The sequence below is a fragment of the Anopheles stephensi genome, chromosome 2, assembly GCF_013141755.1.
Source record: "Anopheles stephensi strain Indian chromosome 2, UCI_ANSTEP_V1.0, whole genome shotgun sequence".
Classification (NCBI taxonomy): domain Eukaryota; kingdom Metazoa; phylum Arthropoda; class Insecta; order Diptera; family Culicidae; genus Anopheles; species Anopheles stephensi.
Window position 1 is genome coordinate 25640205 of NC_050202.1, and position 17145 is coordinate 25657349.

At 42.5% G+C, this 17145-nt stretch overlaps 2 protein-coding genes across 4 annotated transcripts in view; one reads left to right on the plus strand and one right to left on the minus strand.

Moving 5' to 3' along the window:
• The window catches only part of LOC118505923 (neurotrimin-like), a 101390-nt gene extending 92636 nt beyond the window's left edge, over positions 1-8754 (plus strand). For 2 of the 3 annotated variants that reach the window (XM_036042417.1, XM_036042418.1), the window contains 8 exons: positions 2735-2933; positions 3022-3160; positions 3244-3409; positions 3637-3708; positions 4172-4422; positions 4499-4660; positions 5288-5355; positions 5464-8754. In XM_036042417.1, the coding sequence (XP_035898310.1) occupies positions 2735-2933; positions 3022-3160; positions 3244-3409; positions 3637-3708; positions 4172-4422; positions 4499-4660; positions 5288-5355; positions 5464-5713 (1307 nt within the window). In that variant the 3' untranslated portion in view covers positions 5714-8754. The remainder of the gene's footprint in view (positions 1-2734; positions 2934-3021; positions 3161-3243; positions 3410-3636; positions 3709-4171; positions 4423-4498; positions 4661-5287; positions 5356-5463) is intronic. The other variant, XM_036042419.1, reaches the window with a different exon arrangement.
• A 1486-nt stretch (positions 8755-10240) lies between these two features.
• LOC118505924 (integral membrane protein GPR180-like) lies at positions 10241-17045 on the minus strand. Its single transcript, XM_036042420.1, has 6 exons — positions 16026-17045; positions 15511-15937; positions 15298-15441; positions 14975-15230; positions 14797-14901; positions 10241-14639 (listed from the first exon to the last, which is right to left on the minus strand). The coding sequence occupies exons 1-6, from the start codon at positions 16544-16546 to the stop codon at positions 14356-14358; spliced, it is 1737 nt and encodes a 578-aa protein (XP_035898313.1). The 5' UTR covers positions 16547-17045; the 3' UTR covers positions 10241-14355.
• Between the last annotated feature and the right edge of the window lie 100 nt (positions 17046-17145).

Here is a 17145-nt window from a genome sequence, read left to right on the forward strand (position 1 = left end):
ACACCGATTCCGTTGTCGTGGGAATCCTTAACGACGGGGAATCCTTTCTAGCCGAGGGAATTTCCCTCGGTGTTATTGTTTTTAAACCTAACTTGGCCATCCTCCATATGGTTGTTGGTGAGGCTACCGTTGCTGTGAATGTGCAAAAGGATTACTCATCCTTCGACCGCGCGAAAACCCAACCGGAACGTGATCCGTGTGCTGAACGCGCACACAACCCGTAAAGGCCGTGATTGCTCACACGGTAGCAATGATGAGCATATGCAAATCTGCATTTCGATTCGAACCAGTATGCAAATGGAAACCGTTGTTGCATGGGGCAAACGAAAAACAAAAAAAAAACGATGGTAGAAAAGCCGGCCAACCCTCTAAGGGCAACCGATGCCTGCTGACATGATCGTCGATAATCCATTGATGGAGTGCCGAAGCACTGTTATTCTCCATTCCCGATGGTTGAGAAAATCTTCGCAGGAAACATATTTCTTTCCCTCGAATCGTTCGCTCAAACGACCATATTTCATTCTCCTTACAACAAACAGTGACTGTGTGTGTGTGTGTTTCAAGCTCCCCTACCAGGACATTGTTGCACCGTATCGGTTGTTTGAATCGAATTGTGCACGGTTTACCAGCACCATTGGTCAATAGTTGGGTACTGGTTCGACCGAACGGACGATCGATTGATTGATTGATGGTTTAATGAAGCCTTCCAGAGCATCCAGCTGGCCTGAGACAGGGCGCTTAGTCTCAGTCAGTCAGTGAAGCTTTGCCGAGAGGTTGGAAGCGAAATGTGAACTGTTCGATTTGCAAACATTTGTAAAGATAAGCTGACAACACAATTTTAAATCAAAGTCCATATTGCACCCAGCAGCAGCAGCACTGTGGTTGAACTGACCTACCGCAAGCAAAACGGTAGTGTGACAAGCATTCGGGGCATCAATCAACCGGAAGAAAGTATAAAGCGTTTGATTTGCTTGGTTTTGCATATTTCCATTGGTTTGGCGCTCTAGTTGCATTTCAATTTTTTATGAAAAATAAATGAAGCAAATTCGAATTTTATATAAAAATACTTGAATAATTTCACAAGGTCAAGTATCTTTTCCGTTTGAAGAAACTGAAAGGATATAAATGTAAAAATATCAACAACAAAATATACAGAAATCAAAACTCAATTCCTACAAAATCTAATGAAGCTCAGTAGCAAAAAAAATATCAAAGAACGAGCTTAACTTATCTAACTAAAAAATAACTACAACAAAATAAACAACTTAAAATGAAACTGATACGTAAAACAGATGAATTTGATATGTTGAGACTTGTTAAAAGTCGAAAAGTTGATTTAATTGCAATAAGTATTACATCTAAAACTAGTAAAAAGTTTCTTAAAAAATTTACAATTAAATGATAAAGCAAGTCACAATACAACTGTAAAAATACTAATGAACAATTATAAAAACTGATTAACAAAACCAAAAAGCTAATTAAACTATGTTAAAAAGCGTGTTCGCATTCAAATAAAAGTTGATTTAAATTAAAAATGAAAAATAGAAAAAAAAATTAAGAAACCACTACAATACAAAACAATATAAAACTAAAACTTTAGTTTAAATCAACTAAATTGATAAACAAAAAACAAATCATAAAGAATCAATAACCGAAGTAAAAAAGAAAGCATACTCTAAAACGCTACCAAAGAGAATAAAATCAGACTAATTAAATGATATGCTAATATACCACTAAATCATCCGGAAGTTACCATAAACCAGTTGATTTATCTTATTTTAAAAGCAACTATTAACGAGCTTTAATAAACCTTCCAAACGATCACGATCAATTACTTCCATCGTGCCAGCTATCAACTGATTCGTTCGAAATTCAAGGTTAACACCTTGTTTATGATCCACGTTAGCATAATTTCCTTTCAATCACTCCAAACTAGACTTATTCAAAGCTCTTGATAAAGCCAGCAAATCGCTAAGATCAAATACCGCTCAAACACAGCTAGCTGACGGAGCCGGAGCTACGGTCGCAGATCGATCGGCTGCCGGAAAGTCACTGTAACGAGCGTTACCTGTCAGGGTGGTTTTGCATTTGCATTTGCCCGTTGCACTCCCACCACCTTGCGTGAACTGATGCTATTTGGTTGCATTTGTATGCCAACGTGAGATAATTCACTGCTTTCTTAGCCAGGCGGCAGCAGCGTTCCACTGGCAGCACCGACTGCTCACAGGTTAGATGAATAATTTAATTGCTCCATTGCATCTCCCCGAGTGCGATAAATTCACTCCCCGGTTCCACGGGCAATTCCAAACAGCACTCGGTCGCTTACTTCATTGCAATTCATTAGTGCCTTCTGAATCGATAAAATGCACGCCAACTGGCTTCTACTGGCCCCCACCGGCTGGCTGGGTTTTATTTTTGTGTGACTGGTTTTATTTGCATGGGGTGCAGGTGCATTTTATTTACACCACTTCCCGTTTTTTGCTGTTCCCGTTCGGCAACTTGGCGACCAGCGCGCAATCGAAATGCATTAGGACAAATGGTTCGGCATTCCGTGACGAATGCTGTTGGTTCGAAAGAATGCTGACGTTGGGTAGCATATTTTTTCGCGTGCTTAGGAACGCAAGGTCAAGCACATCTGAAGTCCAGTTCGGTTAGTCGGTTAGGGCTGGCTTATTGCCGGGCTTCAAGAAAATTGTTTCTATATTCCCTTCCCTTTCAACAATCTATCCCGCAGCTAGCACCGTCATCATGTGGTACTACAACGAAAAGACCATCTTCCAGCACATGACGAAGGTGACGTCCGATCCGCGCTATCAGCTCAATCCGGACTTTTCGCTGCAGATCGACAACGTACAGCTAGCGGATGAAGGTGTCTATTCCTGCCAGCTGCTGCCCAACAATATGATCGTTAAAATTGAGCTGCAGGTGTTCACGTAAGTATTTCCAGGGAGAGACGTTTCTGGAGTCGAAAAATAAATTTTTCTACTTTCTGCGACTCATTTACTGTCCTCCGAATTATAGACCTCCCCGAGATGTTCACATCATGCACGGTAACAAGATCCTGAACGACACGCTTGAGCTTCACCAGCGTGATCGCAAGTTCATTCTGCTGTGTTCCGCCAAAGGACATCCCACGCCAGTCATCACCTGGTCTTATCGTGTAAGTACTCGTGCTGTGTTTTTTGGTGCGCATAGTTGTACGAGCTCTTCAACAACCTCGTGCCGGGCATTGTTTTCCTACAGGGACGCCATCTGGACGAGGAATACAGCCGCCAGACTGGTATTGTGCTGCGCAAGGAATTCCTGGACATTCACGAAGTGAAGCCACAGCACGCCGGAGACTACGAATGTATGGCGCAGAATGGTATCGGTGATCCAGTTAGCCGAAGGGTAACCGTGGTCGTAAAAGGTAAACTTCCATTTCTAGAATAAAATTGTAACACATGAAGGATCAGCATTTCATACTAATCTGAGTGTACGTGGAGAAGCATAGATATGGAAAAAAAGGAGGTTTTGTTCATTGTTTCTGTTGTTGTAAATTTTTTGTAAATTTTTATATTTCACCTGTGGGGGTTTCTGCATAATGCGCATACGTACTCATCATCATACATCATCATCATCACACCGTCGCCGCAGCTGACTCATCATCGGAAGAGCTGGAGGACGATGATATGGATGCGTCCAATGTAACTGCACCGCTGGAGAAAGGTCACATCACCTATTAGTGCAAATCAAGCAACCGTAGTGATTGTTTCCCGCGCGTTTGTACACTCTTTGCACCCTGCTATTCACTATACGGCGCACTTCTGCTGCACCTGCAGTTCTACCCCTAGAAGAGTACTAGTACTCTTACGTCTGATGTAGCACAACAAGCACGGCCACCGCGTAGTCTGTAATGCTTGTGCAGTAGTGAAGCATTAGTTTTTGGAAGAATAAGCATTGGTTATACCTTATGTAGATCGTATTATATAGTTTGAACAATCATCCAAAACTGCACCATTCTCCAGCATGTCTAGACTTACCAGCAATCAAGCCTTACCAAAGCTTCCGTGACCATCCGTTTATTAGTGAAATGTGACGCGCATGTTTGCCCCCTTTGCCGTGATGCGGCTAATCAAACAAAAGCTGATGCAACGATCGATCTATTCTCCCCCACTCTCCAACATAACAGGCAGTCCAATCATTCACAAACACTCCAGCTACATCAACACCGCGATCGGCGAGAACGTGGAGATGGTGTGCCTGTACGACAGTAATCCGGCCCCGCGCAAGATTCAGTGGATTCGGGACGATGCGGTCGTGCAGCAGGAAGCCGGCAAGATCACGATCACGAACGATCACCACAACCATCACAGCCGTACCCGGCTCAACATTCGCAACGTACAGCAGAAGGACTTGCAGGCGTACTTTTGCAAAATTGAGGTAAGGATTTGCCCTGGGCTAAGGATGTTTTGCACTAGTCCACTAATCGTCACTCCTAATGAACCCACACTTTCAGAACGAGCTAGGCGAAGCAACTTCCAAAACGATCCTGGGACTGCAGCCGGGCGGTGCACATCTGATCTACTCGAACGTTTCCGACGGTTTGTTGCACACGTGGTGGAAGATTCACAGTATTCAGCAAATCTCCGAAATGCAGCTGCTCTATCGAGGCAATAATGTAAGTCCTTGGGAACCATTAGTCTAAGTGTTTATCACAAATTGGATGGACAGATGGATGGGGTTATTCTTCTAGAATTTAGTTCAGCGGCTCTATCGGATCCATCCATAATATTCCATTCGTGAGATATTCACGAGTATTGAGACGTTCTTTATATTGGATCTTTGAAGCTTTGCAGTCAAACAAACAGTATACCGATATAAAGAGAAAAATTATCGAACTCTTGAAGGGATCAAAAACGTCGCTTTGTATCTTAAGCCCAAAGCCTAAAGTCAATCAGCATAACAACCATTAAGATACGTGCGATAGGATGGCAGAATCTTCAAGGCTAGGACTGTTCAAGATTTAGTCTCGCTCTGGGATTCGCATACTCCCTTTTGAGTCATGTCCAACGCTCAAGAAAAACTTTTTACTCGTATAGGAAATATTTCTGAAGTTACCGGTGTATTATTGAGAAAATATGAGAGAAGTCACAATATTGGTACCGATTGCCTCAAAATTCTAACTCCAACACCCCTTGGGGACAATCCGATATCGGACAACTCAGAACAAAATCTCGATGGTCTTTAAACCTTTTGAAGCCCTCAAATGCTTACCGTTGTGCTCTTTTTCTACTTTAAAACCCAGACCAAATACACACCGATTGCTGCCGAAATGTCCAACCAAGACCAAAACCCTGATGGATACACCTGGACGTAAGTAATGTTGCACCCATCGGGGTGGCCCTCGCCCTTCACACACACACACGCCCGTACACTAATATTGCTTTTCGCTTTGATCTCTCTCCCCCCGCACGTTCCCAGGGTTCGCAAATCGATCCGACTTCCGGAGGGTGAGTGGTTTGTGACGGCCCGGGCACGCAATCCCGAGGGTTGGTCCAGCGCCGAAAGCCTACCGCACCCGTTCCAGATTCGTGACGCGATGGCCAACATTCAGGTCGCCTCGATCGGTGGCTCCAGTGCTGCCCACCGGACACTTCCGGTACTGTCGGGCGGCGGTGTGCTGGCGCTGCTGCTGCTGCTGCTACCCTTCGTTAAGTCGCTAGTGTATTAAGGATGTATGTATAGTTTGGGCGCGCGAGCGAATGCAGAGATATAGGTAAAGAAACGAAAAGCTTCTAAAAGTAGCGTAAACAGGCGTAAAACACCCCGGGCAGAAACCAATCCCACAGCAAGCTTCACAACCGCTCGGAACACTCTGGTTGCTGGTCTGATTGTTTTGCTCTGATACCACTTCATTATTGATTGGTAAAGAAAATGGTTAGAAAGGTAGATAAGGTCCAAACCGATCCGATCAGAACAGCAAGGTATGTGAGTGACGATACACTATCCTGAAGAGGTGACAGGTAACTCGAAAGAAGCAGATACAGCAACTTCCACCATCCGGAAAGACAGCAAACATTTCAGCACCATTTCCCAAAACCCAAATTCAAGCAACAAAAAAAATGGCTAGCAGAAAAACCTAGCAAAAGCGATAAATAGTTATTACGGTAGGCAAATGTGAGACGACGATCGATCGATCGAGAGTTACACCAAAAGAAGAATCTTCAGCACCCGTTCCCGATTGGATTCGCGCCGCTATCAAGTACACTAGAGCTACCGGTCCCGGAGGTCCGGTCGTGATAAGGATGCGCACGTATACGCATACGTATATGTAGCAGTAGGAGTGTGGCGGAGAAAATACCAAACACACACACACACACACACACCCGCCCGTGTGTGTTTCGATTATCCCATGCCCAAGCATTAAAGTTTTAAACAAAATGGTTCCGCCTTACGTTTGTTAGTGTGTACATTCATCGTCATTCTGTTCCATTTCTACCATTTTTAGAGAAAAATCGAATTCGAAGACCTTCATTGCCTTTCCTTCTTGTAAAACAAACTGTTCCCTTATTCTTTTGTTTTTTAGGCATCGTAAAACCCTATAAAAAAGGGGAGCAGTATAAACATTAAATAAAATTATATTTGATCATAAAAACACTGCACACTCTTACAGAGCAGCACAATGAAAAAGCATAGCATGGATCAAACTACTAAACCACAATATTATAACCAAAATTGCCTTTGGATGGAAATGCTCGATGTGTTTGTGTGTGTAAAGCAAAATTCCCAATTAAGCATAAAAGAAGTAAAAGAAGAAAAAAAGCAGTCAGTCACACACTTTTGGTTCAAGAAGAGAAAAGAAGAAGATGTTAACAAGAAGAAGTTAAAAAGAAGGATAAGTAAAAAAACAACAACAATACATTCAGTTTATAACATTTGTATAGAGCAAATATGAATAATGAAAGTAGCGATCAAAAAAGCGATGTCTCTTCTCCCACTTCTCCAAACAGACCAAATACGAGAAGCACGCAGCCCGTGTCACGCTATTCAAAGATCCCATTTTCATATTATATACTCTGTTTGCTTTTAAATAGGTTAGCTCTAAAACACTTTCTTCTCCCTCCTTTTGTTTCCAAGTTTCCATCTACTTCCCGTTGTACATGTAGACCATTACCTCTTTAGCCAACTCGTTTGGGTTCCTTTTCCTTTTTTCCTTCACCCACCCCACCCAGTGTGTTTGTTTAGTCGATAGTTTACTATACCTTTAAGATGAGCTTTACTTACTTTTCCAATTCTTCTTAAACTTTTACAATTTTTTCTACTTCCTTCTGTCGTTATTTTTTTCCTTCTGTTGTTTATGTTATGTCCTTCTGTTTTAACAACTCCACATCCAGCATTATTTCTGTAGCCCTGTTTGAAACACTTAAGTTAAACTTAGTTAAGCCCGTAAAGTAGACGCTTTAAGCTATCGGTATAGTATTTTGAACGTGAAAAGATTAAGTCAGCGGTTTGCGTCGTGTCGTCGAGGGGGGGAGGAAGCGTGTACTATATAGACAGAAGAAAGGCAGGAAATGGATAAAAAAAATGAAAATTCGACCAGAAGAACAAGATAGGGAGGAAGACAATTAGTGAACGAAACGAAACAGCGAATTAACACACTACCCCCGGCTGGTTGGCAAAAGGTGCAGAAAAACAAACCAAGGAGCAAGGTAAGTTCTTGTAAAAAAGCGGACGACCGTTTACAGTACTTTCTCGCGTGCTAGTTTTAGAATGTTAAGATTCCGTTTCGTTGTTTAATGATAGGACTTTTTTTTTTTGGTTGTTGTTTCCAACACCAAACAAAACAGCTGCTCTGGCCTAAAACAATACCGAAATAGATGGATAAAAGGAATATAAATCACACGCACACATACAAAGTACGTTTGGATTGGTAGAAGCTACAGCAATAATAAACTGAAGTAAAAAAATAGGAAACAAAATTAATAGAGAAAAAAAACATAATAAACAATATTTAAAAAGAAAGCAAAAGCAATAGAAAAATTAGATTTTTTGCAACAATAGCCCCTTTTATGCAAATAGAAACAAATACTTTGTTAAAATCACCAAAAGAAGAACAAAATCAACCGATTAAATCTGAGCAGTGTTTGTTTTTAATTATAATTTTGTGAACACTCTTGATTTTCCTGTCTACGGGCACAACCAACCAATACGCCATTTTAAATGTTAACCAACTAAATGTTTTTTTTTTAACTGTTGCAACTTCGTAAAAAGAAGCAAAAAAAAGTGCTATAGGTTTGTAACTCGGTGGTAAATAACAAACACAAACGTAAATATTTAACAAAGATGCTAGGCCGATCCCGACAGAAAGTAGGAGAAAAAAAACTTTGAAAAAAACCGTAAAATTTAGAATAAATCTTCAATTCGGTTATAACTAAAAAAAAGTATAATAAATTGAATAACAAAACAGCACACAAGAAGAAAAACAACAACCACAATATGAAGCTATGGTTCCGTACCATTAATGAATGTTAAAGAAAAGTATTGAAGGAAGGCAAAGTTAGATATGAAACACTTAACATGGCTCGGTGTAAAAAGATTGCCGGACGGGACACACTCAGATTTGGTAGCAGTTGAATCAATTTTGGAGAAGGATGGAGAACGACAATTAAAATGGAAATTGTAGACAGCAAACGAACCTCGTTTTCTTTACGTGCACCAGCCAGTCGAAAAGGAAAAAAAATAAAAGTGGAAATAATATCGTCGGAAAATTAACAGCTTTCTGTACACGGATTTACCTCCGGAATCACATCCGAAAGTTACTTCAAACCGGGTACATGTTTAATTCCGATGGCGAAAAGACACAATACCTTTTGAGCTTTTATTTGTTAAAATGGTGTGAAAAATTTCGGGAATTTCCAACGAATCCGCAACGAAGTTAAGAATTGTTCCCCTAACTCACACTCGTAAAGCGTACCTTGCGCAGGTGTCGCTAAGGTAAGGGGAAGAATCAATAAATGCCCATCCTCCTATAAAGCGATCGCCGGGTCAGTATCTCGAGTACCTGGCCCTGGTTCTTTTACCCTCCCCGTGTGATGGTTAATTGCCCAATAAATTCTTAGGAGCTACTATAATGGCCATAATGATAGGCCACATAGGATGTCACACACACACCCAGTACTTACAGCTACAGGCTATAAGAAGTTGCTTATTTTCGTCCTAATTATTTTCCACATTTACGATTACCCAAAGTAACACCATTTGGCGATCTTCGTATCGAACAGGGTAACAAATCTTTTTTTTTCCCCCAGGAGTTATTGGGTTTTTCATTGACCGTGTGTTTTTCCTCAATATTGTACGGGTAGCAAAACAAAAACACATTTTTCAAGCGCTCCAGCTTTCACCAGTACCGTGAAATCGGTGTGAAGAATACATAAACACAGGTCCTTTCACACCTCAGGGAGTCTTCGCCTCTAAACCGTTTTACCGTTATATGGAGATGAAGGCGAAAGCCTACCCGGATATCCCTGATATGCATGCATGCATCGGTAAGACGCCAGGATTAACCATACCTGCGCATGGATTAAGATAAGCCCGTTACAATCTTAACAGGTAGGAGGGACCAGCCTCAGGAATCCTTAGCTTGTTTTGCAGGACTATAAATTCTACCGGCGAGGATCGTTCAGTACTCAGTTACGATCGAGCCACAAAATCGTCAACTACAGTTCACCAGCTAGAAACAGCACTGAAGCTAAAAGTAGCTCCGCAACTACAAATAAAGTCATCCAGCATGAATCGAATCGTTGCACTCAACCGTCTCCAACATCTGCCCCAGAAGAACGCCATCACGCAAGAGCTTTCCAGCGGGATATTGATGCTTCCGGCACAAGAGCCGGCAGACGATTCGAACGCACTACTAAGCGAACGATCATCAAAAGGTCCCGCATTATCTGCTCGACTCTTGCGACAGCAATGGATGAGCAGGAGCATCCCGGAAGCGCTCAGGGGCATCAGCGTACGAAAAAGTCTTCAAGCGATATTAAAACGAGCGTAAAATGGTGCACCGCCTACTGAGTGAGGACCATCAAGAAACTGTGTGCAAAGAGCAAAGCGAGTGCATATGGTGTAAAATCTGTAAATAGTACCACGTATAAGGATTAACATAAGATGGCAAAAATTAAAATAAATTAAAAATTATAATTAAAAAGAAACTCAAATTTCTCATTGTTTTCTAACCGCAAACCACACGGCACCACAGATCTTTTTTTAAGAATTTTAGGGTTTAATTTGCCATATCCGTTTTCCGTCCGACAACTGTTTGCATTGAGTTTTGTACAAGTAACGTTGCTGCGGTTTCCTCACCATTCGTTGGCCTGTTTAATTCTTTTGTTATGCTTTTCCGCTTGCCTGTCCTGGTAGACACCAAGTTTGGAAGTTATTTTGGCCCAAACCTCCTGCATGCCCTGCAGTTTGGGGCGTGAGTTGTTGCACCACCATTTTGCGAGTACCGTATAATTTCCAAGGCGTCCTCGTCCTGCTTTGAATCGTGTTAAGTGTACTAGCAGTAGAAAAATATGCTTCTTACTCTATCACAACTCACTGCGCACCTTTGCTGTTGCTTCATGTGGCATTTACCTGTCAGTATTTAACACATTTGTGAGCGCTGGGTATAGTTTTCTCGGTCGGAAGTTTGCTACATACAGGCGTGCGTAATAGAATAAAGGTTCTGTTTGCACAACATTTTTGAAGGGACAGAAAAAAAAGCGCAACTTTCACACACTTTACGTTAATCGAATCCCTATTTAATATTTTAAAATTTCTTTGTTAAATGAATTATTTTGAAATAAAATTCTTCACACTACCTCCAATTTGAGGTGAGAGAGTTTAGCGCTTTAGCAGTTTCCCCACCATAAAAATTACTCTATTTTTTGTTGAAATTATTTTAAACCGTCCGAATAATAGTTGTAGCCTTTTTCTGTTTCATCTAATTGAATAACTCCTTCTCGTTCGCTCGCTCTCTCTCTCTTTCTCTACTCCCCTTACAAACGACAACGTGTTTGTTTTGAGCATAATCTACCGAAAAGCAGCAGCGACATTAAGGTTTGGAATCTAAAAATGAGTTTCAGCGATCGCTTTCTCCTTTTTCTTTTGCGAGTTTCAATATCATCGATTGACGAGCTTTAAAACGATTCTGTTTTCCCTACCGCTTCCCTCCCTCCCTTTATAGCTAGTTGCGCTACGCCTCATCTGCGCCGAATCTCAGCAAAGCTTTATGAGTTTTAAAAAAGGTACATTACGTTGCAGCCATTGTTATATTAATTGCGTTTACGTTGGTGTGGGGTTTGTTTTGTTTGTTGTTGCTGTTGTGTGAGTTAAATTACACGCTAAAAGTGCGTTTTACCTTTTTGGTTTTGTTCTATGGTTTGCCTGTGCGCACTTCGTGTTCATCGCTAGTGTCGGCTCTGTTGCAAACATTAAGTTACTTTTCCGCGCTATGGAGTAGCAATAATAGTACCGGCTGGAAAGAAACCGCTCTAACAACAATTAATTTTTTTAATATCTTCTTCCTATCCGTTAATCGTGCTCTATTAGGCTGTATCTTGGCCACTGGTGTGTTTTTGGTTCTTGCTTTGCGCCGCCTCCGAGAGGACGTTCGAAAGTGAATTTAAATGGAGCAAACTGGCGCGTTTAGAAAATAAAGTGTATGGCGCTAAAATGCAGTGTGCTGTCGTGTGCTAGCCTAGTTTGCCTAGTAGATTCGTGTAAAATAGTACCTCTTCGTACAAGCGTTTTGACGTATTGACGTGGATTGCGGTGGGAACGGGTGAGTTTAATTGAGAGAGGTTTGCAATGTCTACAGCTACGGCTCACCAGCTCAGAATAGGATTTTTATTCTCTTTTTTGTTTAAATAATCATGTGTAGTAAATATCGGGAACGGGGTAGCCTAGCACATTTAAAAAGAAATAAAAAAAATTAAGAGAAAGCGACAGAAACATACAACTGTTTGACTAAATGTTTATGATGCTGCAAAGCAAGATCAGCTAACGCTCAGGTGCCGGCCATTTATTACGAAACGCTAACAGGAAATCGTTAAAATTTGATACATACTGAGACAGGAGCAGGAGAGTGCCTGCCTTATGGTACGTAGCTTAACACAGATAAGAATGATTGATGATTAACACAGATAAGAATCATAATGATCTGATCAATTCTACACAAATGTGTGTATAGAGAAACAAACATAAGCATATGAGACAACCGTAAACCCATGGAATGCGACACGGTTGACTGCCACGAAGTTAGGGAGTATATTTAATCCTTTTAATAAATCTGTAGATAACAATTTCTGTACTCAATAAGTGACTTGCAAGTAAGAAATCGAAAAATCGGTTAATAATGTTATTAATAAAAAAGAAAAAAAAGGTGGCCGAGTATGCCCGGGATAAGGCAAACAACAGGGAGGAAATGCCTGGTTGTTGTGAAATTGTAATTCGTCAACATACGCGGTGTTGAATGTATGGCGTTTTGCCATATAAAGCCGTCATACTTTAAATAAATAAAAAATAAAAAGAAAAAAGATGATCTTGCCACAAAGGCCTGCAAAGAATGGATTATGGCAATTAGCAAAGGATTTATATGACTCTTTTTCTTCTTCCTTGACACTACAACCTCTAGAGGTGTCTCGGCTTCCCATTTTTCGTTTCCTATGACTTGATTTTACCCGAAGCAAGACTGTCAGTTCTGTGTTCGGGGAGGCGGTCTGGATGGGATTTAAGCCCCGGTCTTGCCGTGTGAAGAACGGCGCCGAAGCCAAAGTATATTGAAATTGGCTCTCAAAATCGTATGAGCAAACATCTCGTATTGAATGGTTCAGAAGACTAAAATGATGTGCAGAAGAGAGTGCAGATGGGATTCACATTATCAAGCAACGTAAGTATAGCCTTTGCCATCTGTGAGACTCCGAAAAGAAAGTACACGGCAGGTGTTCTTTTTCATCTTCTATTGCATACGTGTTACTTTAATAATAAAATGCAGTAAAACAAATCAAAATTTCGTTGGCGAAAGCACGGATACATACTGATAGAGGCGATGGACTATCGATATCAGGATATTCATACTCTATCCGAGTGAAAAAAAAAGACAAAAGAAAGGAAATCACCGAGCAAGAGCTGCTAACGTTTAAGAATCCTTACATAGAGACAAATGATTTTAAAAAATATTCAAAAATTGCTTGCATCTTAGCCGAGCAATTAGCAATCAGAGGGAAAACACTCAACTTTAGCGTTACGTAGTAAATGGACGATACCTCGAAAGCCTTTAACTATTTATCAGATGATTTTTTGTTTTAGCTCGGTAAGCTGAAGAAAATGACGCAAAGCTACAGTTGAAAGTGCGCTTAGGCACAGCGCAGAACAGTGGGGAACGGAAAAAAGGCATAACATACTCGCTTGCTACCAGTGCAACAATCACCATTCTACCATCTTAATCGCTATCGTGTTTTGTTTTACTCTTAAAACTAAAAAGATTAAAGTTTTATCTCATTCGTTTTGCATAATTGCTATGAATTTCATATCACACAATACTTGTTTTTTTTGTTTGTTTGTTTTGCTTTGCTTCGGACTCGAACAGGTTTCGTACCACCGTACTCATCAGTCCTTAGGATAAATTTAACTACAATTTTTATGCTATACATACGGACGCGTAGGGAAATTGTTCGATCTTTCTACCCCCAATTAAAATCATTCACATACACACACACACAAACACTAGCCTGAATGTTCGAATAAACCCGGAACTGGAACTATCCAGCCGATCCGATTGATGGAATATATAAATTGCCGAATATGGTTTTAAGAAATGGAAGAATTTTGACTTTCAGACAGACGCACGGAGACACGAGAAAAGGGGGCTCCAGCGTCAAACTTGAAATGCTTTTAATGCTACGAGTAATTCGTATCGTACACGAGTGGATTACCGGTTCCTCATTATGTTGCTATAATTTTCTCCCCCCCCCCCCTCCCCCCGGAGTTTTGCCCCGTTCCCAACCGTTGTATCTTAACAAATCAAAATCATTGACCAGATTGAGTGTGTTGCCATTTAATCATCAGGCTGGCCGCCGTTCGTCGTCTAGCAGCATGGTGGCGTGCTTTTTCGTCCATACTTCCGCGCCCTTCCGTTTTAAAACGTTTCAAAAAGGTTTCGCTTTTACACTGATATTACGTACGAAGTTGAGGGAATTAAATTCGTTCTAAAGATTCGTCGTGTACGTTTTAAATCGGTGTGTTCTGTGTTGCTGAGGGCTGCTTAAGAACTGCTGGTTAAGAGTTTTTGTGTTTCCATTTAGCGCCGGCACCACCACCACCACCGGACTGGACCTAGTCGAACGATCGTCCACCTTTACCGTTCATGGCGCTACCGTTATGCAGTGTGAGGGGTTTGCTGCCACCACCACCACCACCGGAACCACTACTACCGGACACGGAGTACGAGTTGCCCGTGTGGAGCAGATCGTCCGTACTGAGCACGAGCGTTTCGATCTCGTCGTCCTCGTTGTCCAGATAATCATCCACCGCCAGATCACCGTTGCTACTGTGTAGCGTGTCCGAGTCCCGGTGAACTATGTGCGGTGCCTCATTGAACTCATCCAGCTCGTCCATACCTACGCAACACACACACACGCGCGCGCGGTTGCAATCGATTTTTAAATATTATTAACACTCAAACGAGTAGGATTGGATTTCGAATAGCTTCAGACTTCAAACCGATAATGTCCAAATGGGTTTTGTATAGAATAAAAACAAACAGTTCTCACTTACCGCCAAAGTTGGTTCCCGTCAGTAGCAAATACTGGCCGGCCCGATTAGGCCACAGCAAACCCATCATCACACAGTACGCCAAACAGTCGGCAGAATTTGTTATACCTAAAATAGCATCACCATGTGGAGAGTGTTAGTTTTTGGCGGGTTTGAAGCATTTAAAGCGGTTTCCCGTTACCTAGTAATAGCTTATACCGCCACAGCGGACTAACATTCACAGCGATGATGGCCACGATCGGCAGGTAGATGAACCACACCAGGCTCGAAGCACCGAAATGCAGCAGAAAGTCCAGCTTCTGCGACGAATGTTCGTACTTCATCGTGGTGCGCAGTTCCCACAGGAACCAGAGCATCATCGTGGAGCGGCAGGCAAGCACCAGCCATCCGGGCCACGTCTGATACTCATCAATATCGGAGATAATATCCACTTCGGTCTGGGAAAGAAGCAAAAGTCGATTATGATTTACTTTTCCCAGGCAGCCAAAACCAATCCGTACTTACTCTGTTCCATATGTACAGCAGCACGTGTATGGCACAGTACGGAATCCATATGACCATGAGTAGAATCCAGCTGCTAACGCTGATCTGTAACCGTGTAACGGCCCATCCCTTCGCCAGCAGCAGCAATATGAGCATGAATGTGGTCTATAATTGTACAAAAATACATACAGTTTCTTATCGTACACCTAATTCCCAAATTTTCGCTTTACTTACTCTGCTAAAAATATCAAATATATCCCCCATAATGGCCAGCTTCTCATTGCCCACGCCATTCATCGCGTACCGGATCGTGTGCGTGAGCAGCAGACAAACGCTCACAAACTCCAGCACCAAACTCACGGTAAACAGTCTCGTTACGGGATGTTTCTGTAACCGTACGGCATAAATTTGCAACGGCACCATCAGCAGATACACGACGAAAAATATCAAGTACATCTCGAGCGTATTTTGCCGATCGAACGAAAAGTGAAACAGCAACGGATTGAAGAAGGAAAGCGTCTGCCGGTTCGGGTTACCGTTCACGAGCGTTATATCGTAATCGATCGATGGCGGATCCGGGTGGAGTTTGCGATAATCGTAATGATGCCACTGGCAGGTCGATACATTCTGATAGCAGGCCACCATCGACACGTACCAGAACCTGGAACGATTAGAAAATGGCCATTAATATGTGATGCCATCACACTGCTTCGCTCTCGGTAATTATGATTGGCTAAATATTTAATTACCTTGGCACATTCGGATCACTAATCACGAACGTGAACTGACTGCCCGGCACCACGTTTTCCCGCGTGTCCTCGTCCACGCACAGCTTCCCCTTCTCGCACGGTATCCGCCGCAGGTAGTCGGCCTCCGCGTGCGGATTGCATGCCCGACTATAAACAATCTTATCCAGCTTCTCGAACATCCGCTGGCAGGCCACGTCTCGGTCGTAATCGTTCCTATTTGCGTAGTACTCGAGGAAGCTGCGCTTATCTAGCACAGCCAGCGTAACCGGAACAGTGAAATTGATGCGCGACGTTATATTCCCATAAATGTACCCGAACGTGTCCCACTCCGTATCCTTCTGGGAGTGTTTTTCCGTCTTTTGGAAGCCAAATTTGTGCAGGAAGCGGAAAAACTCATCCACCTCGAAGGTACCGGTCAGGTGGGCGGTTTTCACTGCTGGCAGCTCACCGACCGCCAGCATCCAAACCGTGACCAGCCCTATCCATCGTTTCCAGCGGCCAGCTAAATGTGTGTTCCCCATGCTGATTCCTTCTGTTTTTTTTTTTTTGTCGCTTTATTTGCCACCAAGCCACGTCGCGCTCGCCCTATGCCCTACCCTCCCCAACTTTCGCTACACACAAACCAACAACCGGGCAAGCCTGGCGGGGAAGTTTCACTTTCACTTTCCCACCGGAGGAGCCCACCGACCCGTACCCGTCCGGAATGTTATTGCACTGGCGAACAAATCGCAGCACATTTGCACTCTGCTACCCTACCACTATCGGGCCGATCTGAACAAAACGCGCACTGCTTCTGCACACAGGTTTGCCAAATTTGCCTGCCCACGGTTGGAACGGCGGAATCTTTATCGCATCTCACCGTGTCACCACCTTTTTCTTGAATGCACTACGGCGATAAAGCTGCACATTGTTTGTCCACACGGGTGGTTTAATGGGTTTTAATATTTTATTGTGTTTCGGTCCGTTTTTTCCTTCAGCCACCCGAGCGAATCGTTTTTATCGTGCACTTTTTTTTTCTCCAACGCAAACTTTGTTGACATGGTATTTTGACGTGACCGTTGTCAGTTCGGTACAGTGCTGGACAATGTCAACACATCATGTGAAGGCATTCGGAAAGGAG

What these genes read in the sequence shown, in the direction of transcription:
- LOC118505924 (XM_036042420.1), bottom strand. Translation starts at nt 16,546, where the DNA reads ATGGGGAACACACATTTAGCTGGCCGCTGGAAACGATGGATAGGGCTG. An exon ending in TATTTGATATTTTTAGCAGA is followed by an intron (nt 15,442 to 15,510) that starts GTAAGTAAAGCG and finishes GTACAATTATAG; the next exon opens with ACCACATTCATGCTCATATT. An exon ending in GCGGTATAAGCTATTACTAG is followed by an intron (nt 14,902 to 14,974) that starts GTAACGGGAAAC and finishes ATGCTATTTTAG; the next exon opens with GTATAACAAATTCTGCCGAC.